The following is a 10498-nucleotide window of genomic DNA, read 5'->3' on the forward strand; positions in this document are numbered from 1 at the left end:
AAGTAATATATATATATATCGCGGATATTATTATACATTGTAAATTTTCTATGACTTATCTTCGAAACAAAATAGTCAAAAATTCTGAAATTTTTATATAACGTCTATTATAATTCTTAATATCACGGTAGCTTTTCACCCTAAATCTAGTTTTGAAGAAATTAAAATAAACATTAAAAGTAGGTTTTAGCCTCAATGAACACGTATAAAAAGGGTCGTCTTCAGTTCAGTCTTCAATATCTCAGAAATCCCGAATGGTCAATCGTTTTTTAAGTTTACAGATATGTAAATAGTATTTCCATCAATATGCACTAACTAAAATTGAAAAGGATTCCTAAAAAAGTGATTGACAGATCAACTATCTTAAGATAATTGATCCGTTATAATTGATCGCTCATTGTTCCTTATCTTTTTTTCCAGCGGCATCTCTCCGATGCGGAATTCGAGATGGTCCTCCAGTGCTCCCGCGCGGAATTCTACAGACTGCCACAGTGGCGCCGCAATGAAATCAAAAGACGTGCCCGGCTGTTTTAACTCATGCTTTACACACATTTTACTTATTATACATCGCCTCGTGTCACGATTATGTTACTGTAGTACAGACTGTACATTCCTACTGCGTGGTAGATGCATCGTGGAGAAAAAAAATGTGTTCGACAACAGTTACTGGAACCATACTTATCTATAGACAATGTACTAGACGCTAATTAATAGTTTCGCAAATTAAAAGGACTTCCCCTCGGAGAGAAATGGTATCATTACAGAGAATAATGATAAATTTCGTAATTTTGCCGACACATACGAAATATACACTGGAAACGTATGAACTAAAGTCATTAACGAGAATTCATATCTGTAAATGTTTGCATATGTATTATTGTTATTTTTTATTGCGGATCTTTACATATTATTTATTTAACATATAAAGTGAAAAATGTTAACTTATGCCTGTAATGACATACTGATTCTGTAAAAAAATTGAGCGATGAAAGTAGAAAGAATGATTTACAAATATTTCATACGCACAACTAGACAATTGTATGTGTATGTATAAGATACTTATCAATTAATATTTTACTTGTTTTGTACTGTAACTCGGTTTGTCCTTAAATTTATGTACCGGGAGTCGCAAAAGTGTTGCGCCTAGAACGTCGAAATGAGATAAGTACGGTTCTGATTATTACGACCATTTACTATTATCGGCGTACGCTCGGTGGTGGAGATGCGAGATCGATGTCCTTTAAGCGAGAGCACAATATACAACACACACACACACACGAACACACACGCACATATATACACAAACACATAGTCATGTACACACATCTTAATGACACAGAAGCACTGCCACTTTGTCGTCAATTTTTTTCTCGCAGCAACGAATCCACAGGCAGCTTTATCTACGATGATCCGATCTGTTTAGCGACGTAGACGTTTTCGAGTTTTACCATTCGGAGCGCTATCGTGACTTGATTTCATTCTCAAACACGTTGACGAGTGCGCAATGACTGGTCGATATTAACGTAGAGAGGATAATCAAATAGAAGAGGGGGAAAAAGAAGTAGCGATTATAAAAAAAAACTCTTGATACAACTCACTATTGTAAATATCGAAGTTCATCGAGAGGTCGAAGGGCGGCGCGGGAAAGCAGCTAGGAAGTTTCAAAGTACATAATCGCGTATTCGCTAAATCGCATATATATATATATATATATATATATGTGTGTGTTATATATATATATACATACATATTACCTTGCGGACGATTATGACGCGAGGAACGCTACTAAATAGGGTCTATCATTATTATTAATTTTTAACTATTATATTATTATTATTATTATTATATTTTACTACATGAAAAAAATTAAAAATCTAAGTAGGCGAAGAAGTTCAGCTTGTTGAATGGTGCGAGTACGCTGACTAATCGGACAATTTGCGCGTGATTGATCACATTTTAACTTTACTCTCTGTGTCAAGAATTATTTTATTAGAATAGCTTGCACAGTATCCTTGTGAGAGAAATTTTTACCCTTTTAATTACCCCCTTGATGTATTAACGAAAAAAATGCGTTCTGCGGATGCGGACTGCGATAGACTTCTTCTACAATCGCTCGATCGCTCTATGTTAGAGTATAAATAAGGAAAAAAAAATCAGGACCAAATTTATAGTCGTGGTGGATCCAACAGTCGAAACCATCAAGGGCCTTATCACGTTAACACGAAACGTATATTTCATTACGTTTCACGAATGTATGGATTTTTTGCTATTCGTCGTTGGCCAAATTTTGAAAAATCAATTTTCACGGGGTATCTCTGATTCGCCATTTTGAGGTATGCGATTTTGGAAATGTGGCATAAGTCAAGTTTTGAAAATTTCATAATAGACACGCACATCGCGCAATGTGTGAATTCATCCATCTGAGAAACGCCATGCGATTTTCTGATGAAGATTTTTACGAAGAAGACTGTCGTTGCTCTCTTCGTAAGGAGAAACGTAAAACTTGAAATGTCTAAATTTAAAGAGAGAGAGAGAGAGAGAGAGAGAGAGAGAGAGAGAGAGAGAGAGATCGTGTCATAGGCACGCACACAAGGCCGCATCCTTGTCATATCTCGAGGTCATCGTGTATTTCAAAGGTTGTTTTATGCTACTTTCGAAAACGCGAACCGGCATTTTTCTAATATCGTGACAACTACCACCACCACTCAAACCGCAAGACGATTTTGCTTTCGTAGAAGCCACCAGTTAAATCGTCCTCCACCCTTAAATTAGGTCCTGCGCAGAATTAAGAAGTCCCCACGTAATATATCAAGCGACAAGTTGAAATACGAAGCGCGTTCATCGAATGTAGAGCTCATTTATTCTAAGTGAAAAAAAAAACAAGTAAAGCTGAATTTTTCATAGAGCTGAGGGAGAAGCGCACGACGTGTATCGAACTGTTCCGACTATTATGCCGACCATACACGATTGTACGTTAGATAGATGCGTTCGTCACTGCTCTCGGGTACGTGTATTAATAACGAGGTTCGCGCGTTCGCTTCGTTCGAACGAAGCTGCCGAACTGCCGCTGCCAATACGTACATAACGTATTGTCGGAACGATTGCGTTTTACTATTACATTTCGCCTCCTATCCCTAAATCATGTGCCTACAAGCGAATGTCGTGGGACATTTACATGAGAAAAAGGAAGGGCGAGAGAGAGAGAGAGAGAGAGAGAGGGAAATCGTTAGTTTTAAACGTGGCCTACAATGTACAGTAAGAGTATGTTTATGAGAAGTAAAAGTAAGAAATTAACCAATCATAGTGAATTATTCCTTACATTCGAATATGATTGGTCAATTTCTTACTTTCACCTCTTGTGAACATATTCCTACCATCCATTGTAGACGACGCTTTATGAGCGTCTTACGCACGCTGTACATTTATGTAACACTTACAATTCCTACTGAGGAATGCAACGCATATGCACACGAGAGAAGTAAGTCCAAATCTCTCACGAGACATTCTTCGAACATCTCTCGGGCCGTCGTCCCTCGAATCCTTGTATTGCCCGGAGAACGGTTTTATCACGAAGAAAGCCCGACGTGCTCCATGATCATTGATCGTACAATCGATTATTTTCTTATTTTGGTGTCTATTTAAACCGACGTGTATAATATATATATCTTCCTTTTTTTTTTGTTCTCTTATGTCTTAAGTATATCAGGCGTGTGACGCCTCGTGTAATGTTTTCTTTTTTTTTTTTCTCGTTCTGCCTTAGCTTGCAGCCCAAAGCGGTGCGCGCTCGCGTCTTACTGCCTTCGCACGCGGTATTCTTGATCATGGTGCAACGTTTATTGTTCCCACTTGTGCAATGCGAACCAATGTATGTTTCTGTTGTATAGAGCACATTGCTTCCGCTAGTCCCTAAAGTTAAATAAATGCAAATGTATGAAAAAACCAACCGACATCAGTCACTAATTGCCACTTCATCAATCATCAGCCAAGGAATGCGACCGCTATTGTTTTACTCGAACAATCAATGAGCAGTCGTAAAATTAACATTGATAAAATCATGAGAAAAAATGAGTGAAAAGGAAGGCTCCATATCACATTAATTTTGTAAGGCGTAAAATTTAAGAAACTGAACAATCATAATTGATTTTTCTTCTATAATTCAACTGTGATTGATCAATTTCTTAAGGCTTAAAGCATTGTAGACCAGGACTAAAGCGAGGTCTACAATGAGAATTTAAGCCTTAAGCCTTAAGAAGTTGACCAATTACAGTCCACTGTTCTTCTCATCTTCGACTGTGATTGGTCAATTTCTTAAGGCTTAGAACTTAAAACACCTATTGTAAACCGAACTAAGATACAATTCATCAAAGATGCTATTTTATATGTCGTATGACGAGTTTGCCGAATTTGCTAATTGACTGTCAGATAGAAAATTTCTAGGGTCTCTCGGAAAAATGTTAGAGACCCTGAAATTTTCCTATCCGCCAGCCAATCGGGACATTGAGCAGTGCTCGTCATACGACGCATGCAATATCAGCCTGATACAGGCTTATTGGATATCAAATCGCTGAACACGGTATGAATCTTCTATGGGTGCGTTCGGGGAGAAACTATTAGCGCTATAAACGCAAACATTACTAAACTCGTATCAGATTAGGGATTAGAATTGAATTGAATTCGGTCAATCAGTGCAAAGCTAGTTGAACTCCAGCTTAGTGAAATTTAGTGAACTTCGCACTGAATGGTCAAATTTCAATTCAAGCTCGATCTCCAATCCATAGTCTGATATGGGCTTAATGCTGTTCATAGAGCCAAAAGCGCGAAAACGATAGCAAGCTTCACGAACGGCATTATGCACAGACTACGGATTAGGGTTGAAATTTGATTGAAATTTAACCAATCAGAGTAAAGTTCACTAAACTTGACTCAACGTCATGCTGCGTTTGTTAGCATTATCCTCTAGCTTCGCGAACAGCCTTTAGCTCTAAATAGCGCTAATGGCGTCTCCCCGAACGCACTCAATATATGAAGGTCTTAAATAGTGTCGATAGGCTGGTATTCATGAATCTTTCATTTAAGACCGTCCTAAGTTCATCTTCAGATGTTGTACGGCTCATTTCATTAACTATTAAGCATCAAAAGATGAATTTAAGATGGTCTTAAATATAAGGTCTGATTATGAATACCGGCCATAGTGAGCTCTCCGAACGCAGCCATAATACTTCGCTGCTATCATTTTCAAAGCTACAACCGGCGCTTAAATTTGAAAGTTGTGACTTCGCGGAGCGGTCGAAACGACGTCTATCCCGTTGTGATTTATTCTAACTAGAAAAATATCCTCGTAAAGATCGTATATCAGACTATTAGAAATCGGAACTTGATTAATCGAAATAACACGATCCAAGACCGACATTACTGATTTCATCGAATTCCGACTTCTGTCTCGCAATCTTCAATCTCCGATATGTCGTCATCGTCGTTTTTGTTTTTATCGTTGTCATCGTCGTTTTTATCGCCACCGTCATTGTTTTTGCCGTTAACATCGTCGTTTTCGTCTTGGCTGTCATACATTTCCATTCGATTCGCAGGATACCTACCTTGCGCAGAGAGGGCTCTTACGAAGTGATGCGTGATCCCAATGACAAAGGAGCCCGAATCGGCCAGGTGGGATCGCACGTACGGACCGAGCCGAGCTCGAACGCGACAGGCCAGGCCAGAAATCGCCGTCAGGAAGCACGCACGATCTGGGGTAAGGGAGTAGCAACCTCTCTCGTTGGGGCCAGGGCCAGTCACGTGACTCGTATGTGTGTTTACCAAAATGGTGAACGTCCGTGTAACGCTACGAGTGACTCCTCGTCCCGTCGTCGTCCGTTGTGCGGGAGTTGCGGCCGTTCGCGACATTTAAATGTGTAAATAGCGGTACCGATCAGCTGTGCTGCCGCTGCTGGACACCGCCGCACGAGCACGGTGTGACAAGCGTACCACAATACAAGCATCACGAAGCGACGCGTTCCGGGCGAGTCGATCCGCGCGCGCGTCGTCCCCGTTTTTCCTCCGGTGTTCCTCGCGTTACTCGCGGTACGCGCTTTCCACGAGCGAAAGTTGGAAAGTGGACGCACGCAGGCACGAACGAACGAACGTAGAATAGTTGCGAAGCTGGATGCACGTTGCGACGACGCTCAGCGTCTCGTCCCTCGGCCGTGCGATCTCGCGGGTGCGATTCCTCGTGCGAGAGATGCCGCGATCCGACGACATCACCACGGTACGACAATCATCGCCTCCTCGCGCTCGTTCTTAGATTATCTTGCATCGCGATATATCACTCGAATAAATCTCGCAATCGTGTTGTCCGTTCGTCTCACCTTGTCTCGTCGAACTCGGTTCCCTCGTCGGTGTGCTGTTTATACTGTGAACTCACCGTGGTATCTTTGTTTTCTTTTTGCATTGCGCCACCAAGGGAGTGACCCGAGGCTTCCGAAGATCCAACTCCAATAATGCCGTGCGCAAGGTACACCAGGTGTGTATGCGATAGCTTTCTTGGACTTTGTCGGTTATGACAATGCGATGGAATTGAACGTAACTTGATCCTCCTTCTTCCTAACAGTAGTTACAGGTGATCTCTGATATCGATCAGTGCGAATGAGAAGCACTTTGATAAGGGACATCTAAATGCCAGAAGGTGTCCTTGTATAGCGTCTCGAGTGCCACGGCCAGGCATTGTTAAACATGGCCACGTATCAAGTCGACTACCAGTGGTCAGTACGCATCTGTTCACGCATTGTGTCTGTATTTATTTGTTTCCCTTTAGTGTCTAAGGTTGCTGTCATTGTGGCTTGTTACAGGGCTTATTCCATAATGGATTCATCTAGGATATCCACTTTCCTAATATCAATTTTACTGATAGTTTATGGTAGTTTCCGATCTCTAAATATGGAACAAGAAGCGAGGGAAAGGGAGAAGGAGAAGGAACGTAGTAATTTATTGACCGGGATCGCAAGTAATGGCAGCACTGGTAATACGGACGGTGCCAATGGAGGAAGAGTTCAAACTCTGGATACGATGCATGCTCTCTGTCTACCTCTTGGTGCTTCCATTTCTCTACTCGTCATGTTTTTCTTCTTCGACAGTATGCAGATGCTTCTTGCAATTTGTACAGCCAGTAAGTGATAAGTCGGATTTAAGATTGCGTTTATTCACTAGATACTCGATATGGGAAATATGATGCGTTTCTTTTTGATCAGAAACGATTACGATCATGTGTCATTTGTTTGCAGTTATAGCTACAGTTGCATTGGCATTTCTTTTATTGCCTATGTGTCAGTATATCATCAGGCCATGCTCGGATGGCAACAAAATATCCTTCGGTATCTGTGGGAGGTTTACCGGTGCCGAATTACTCTCATTTTCGCTCAGTGTGAGTATCGTGTGCATCTGGGTCTTGACCGGACACTGGCTGTTGATGGATGCGATGGGTATGGGCCTGTGTGTGGCATTTATCGCATTTGTTCGACTACCTAGTCTCAAGGTATCCACATTGTTATTAACCGGACTACTGATTTACGATGTCTTCTGGGTTTTCTTTTCATCTTATATATTCAGCACAAATGTAATGGTTAAGGTGAGTTCTCGTAAATCTTGTATACGCTCGATAAATCTATCGTACGAAACGATCAATTTACACTTTGTGTTATCTTCGAATAAATTTACAACGTCGTTTCCGTATCGCGATGTTTTGTCTCGCGACGATAAATTGTAAGATGCTAATGCAAATTGAAACGCATGATTTATCTGTGTAATACGTACGCCTATAAAAAATCAAAGCAATCTTTATCACGCGTAATTATAATGGTAACATTTGCGATTCGTGTCTGTTATGTTTTGCAGGTAGCGACTAGGCCTGCAGATAATCCAGTGAGTGTCGTAGCTAGAAGGTTACATTTAGGTGGCGTAGCCAGAGCCGCGCCGAAACTACCCTTACCTGGTAAACTGGTATTCCCGTCGATGCATCAGGCAGGACATTTCTCAATGTTGGGTCTGGGCGATGTCGTTATGCCGGGCCTATTGCTCTGTTTTGTCCTGCGTTACGACGCGTATAAGAAGACTCAACTGTTACCTGGTGGTTGTGAAACCGGGGTACCACCGCCACGTCATCTCAGCCGAATTAGTTACTTTCATTGCTCCTTGATCGGTTATTTTCTCGGTCTACTTACCGCCACTGTAAGCTCTGAGGTGTTCAAAGCTGCGCAGCCTGCCTTATTGTACCTTGTACCTTTCACTTTGTTGCCATTACTCACAATGGCATATTTGAAGGTATTTTTGTATTTCTGTTTTTATATACAGAGTGTATCTGACAATTATTAACACTTAAGTGCAGATGAGATGCATCAAATTCAGGAGGGAAATCATCATTTTGCCAATCTTATAATAGTTATTAAGAAATTAATTGAAAACATCAGCGCATGGGAAGCAGTAGAACGAATTCTATAGGCTCAGGCTCAAGGTAGATGTTTCTGATTTTGACAATTTTCTGACAACGACGAACGATGCGTAATGCTGGACGCATTTTGGATGAAATGTTTTCAAACTAACTCGTCTTACCGCGTCCTACACATTCATTTGCTAATACTGATTAATTAATTTCTTAACAAGTACAACGAGATTTGCAAAATGGTACACGATTATTCTACTCAGTTTGATATGATTTATCTGCATACTGCAGCGTCGTTTCATTAATTGGTTTATGTTTTTCATTAATTGTCAGACACCCTGTGCATGTAATAATATCGTGCCAAGTATAATACACAAAACTATATATAAATTTCAGGGAGATTTACGTCGGATGTGGAGTGAACCATTCATATCTCAACAACCTTCGAAACATATGGAAGTTTGACAAGAGTCATGGCTTCCTGTATATTATACTGTATTCGACGCAAAATTCTTACATGAGATTCATCACCATGTAACTTTGCATTCTTATTTTCATCAAGGTCATTTTATGTAAGTAATTTTTTCTACATATACACATCATATACATATAATATATATCCACATTCTTTTTGAAGTCAATATGACATACAGAGAATAATTCAGATCTAAAGATCAATGCAATTTTTTGCGGTGTGAGTGAAAATTGTACCGCATGAATAATTTAAATGTAATATAATGTCACACGAGTGTAATGTTAGCGCTGCAGAGAAACTTTTTACCAGAACGATATAGGAGAAAAAAGGGTTACATTCAACAGAAATAGAACCTTTACAATCGCTGTAAGATTTCCCGTTGAACACAATATCTGGCGGTTTATATTTTTCCAATGCGTTAACTGAGCGGTCGCCATCTTTTTCAGCATATTAAAAGTATGCTTAATAAGCGCAAGTAGCGCAAGTAGCGTAATGGAAACATAACTACTTGTAATCGTCAAAGAGAATGTTCAGCAGAACCTTTCAGCTATTGGAAATGCACCGATGCTAATGTAGCGCTAACTTTTGCTGAACGCAGCCATTGATTCTCTGAAAATATTTCCAGAATGCCAAGTGACACATTATTATCGGCATTCTTTCTGTGTCTTAACTTGATGTTGAGGATATGAATATATATTGTGCAGTAGATAATGCAACTGATAATTATTGTCATTTAAAACAACTATATAACAGCTAAAAACTATGTATCATGTTAATTTAACGAACGACAGTCTTTCACTTCTACTGTAGGATTATCATGATGACAAAAAAAAAAACTGGAAAAGGTTTCCGAAATATTTATCTTTATTCACACAAAATTGAAATTTTACCTTGAAATTCGATCTTGAAATTCAATTATGGATGGAATTGAGATGTTCTTTACAAAATATTATTTTGATTTGTTAATCAGAATCGAATTACTTGTACGTAATATGTATAGCTATGTTTAGGATAATTTATATATAAACTATCGAAACGTATGGATAAGAATCCAATACACATGTGCGTGTTGGTTGTGACTTTATTTTAAAGTTGGTTTAATATTGAACAGAGTAATATAATACTATTACATGTATAAAAAAGCACATATTGATTATCATTTTTATATATTTAAAGGCATAAATTAGCAATTCACGGTAATAAGTAGCACGCCTTTTGATATTATGTTTTATGTTTTTATTGTTTGTTCGTTGATAAAAAACAAAGTCTTTTTCGGAAAAATTATCCAATATTGTTTTCAAAGTGTAAGTAGAATATAATGTGAAAATTGCGTTATCATTGAACGTAATTAACAGTGAGATTTATTTCTAAACGTGAATGTCTAATCAAGCTCCTGCTATGGATAGGCTGTCAGAAAGACTATATGTTTATTTAAGGACAAGACTGAAGATAATATGTATGAAAGCCAATTTATTAGGTAATTTCTGAAAGATAAACGCGTGTGAGATTTTCCATTCTACCTTTCTCTTAGATCCAATTTATAGTATCTCATAGACTAATAATATATAATCTAATATATATATTCTAATATATAATAT

The 10498-nt window shown here is 39.0% G+C and overlaps 2 protein-coding genes across 15 annotated transcripts in view; both read left to right on the forward strand.

Annotated features, from left to right (window-relative positions):
• LOC106745683 (actin-binding LIM protein 2) overlaps positions 1–3943 on the forward strand; it is a 40382-nt gene extending 36439 nt beyond the window's left edge. For all 12 annotated transcript variants that reach the window (XM_014621507.1, XM_014621513.1, XM_014621510.1 and 9 more), the window contains one exon: positions 421–3943. In XM_014621507.1, the coding sequence (XP_014476993.1) occupies positions 421–534 (114 nt within the window). In that variant the 3' untranslated portion in view covers positions 535–3943. The remainder of the gene's footprint in view (positions 1–420) is intronic.
• Positions 3944–5224: 1281 nt separating this feature from the next.
• Positions 5225–10492, forward strand: LOC106745719 (signal peptide peptidase-like 3). 3 transcript variants are annotated; one of them, XM_014621587.1, is made up of 7 exons: positions 5225–5746; positions 6455–6514; positions 6602–6752; positions 6840–7156; positions 7272–7615; positions 7882–8307; positions 8822–8890. In XM_014621587.1, the coding sequence occupies exons 3-7, from the start codon at positions 6724–6726 to the stop codon at positions 8888–8890; spliced, it is 1185 nt and encodes a 394-aa protein (XP_014477073.1). In that variant the 5' UTR covers positions 5225–5746; positions 6455–6514; positions 6602–6723. The 3 variants fall into 3 exon arrangements, with proteins under 3 accessions (XP_014477073.1, XP_014477072.1, XP_014477074.1); XM_014621586.1 differs by lacking the exon at positions 5225–5746 and adding an exon at positions 5796–6259 and having other exon boundaries at positions 8822–10492; XM_014621588.1 differs by lacking the exon at positions 5225–5746 and adding an exon at positions 5796–5964.
• Positions 10493–10498: the final 6 nt, after the last annotated feature.

The sequence above is a fragment of the Dinoponera quadriceps genome, unplaced genomic scaffold, assembly GCF_001313825.1.
Source record: "Dinoponera quadriceps isolate SergipeBrazil2010 unplaced genomic scaffold, ASM131382v1 scaffold1441, whole genome shotgun sequence".
Taxonomy (NCBI): domain Eukaryota; kingdom Metazoa; phylum Arthropoda; class Insecta; order Hymenoptera; family Formicidae; genus Dinoponera; species Dinoponera quadriceps.

Coding starts and splice junctions, on each gene's coding strand:
- LOC106745719 (XM_014621587.1), top strand. CDS start 6,724: ATGGCCACGTATCAAGTCGACTACCAGTG. Junction 6,753..6,839: donor TATCAAGTCGACTACCAGTG/GTCAGTACGCAT, acceptor GGCTTGTTACAG/GGCTTATTCCATAATGGATT. Junction 8,308..8,821: donor TCACAATGGCATATTTGAAG/GTATTTTTGTAT, acceptor TATAAATTTCAG/GGAGATTTACGTCGGATGTG.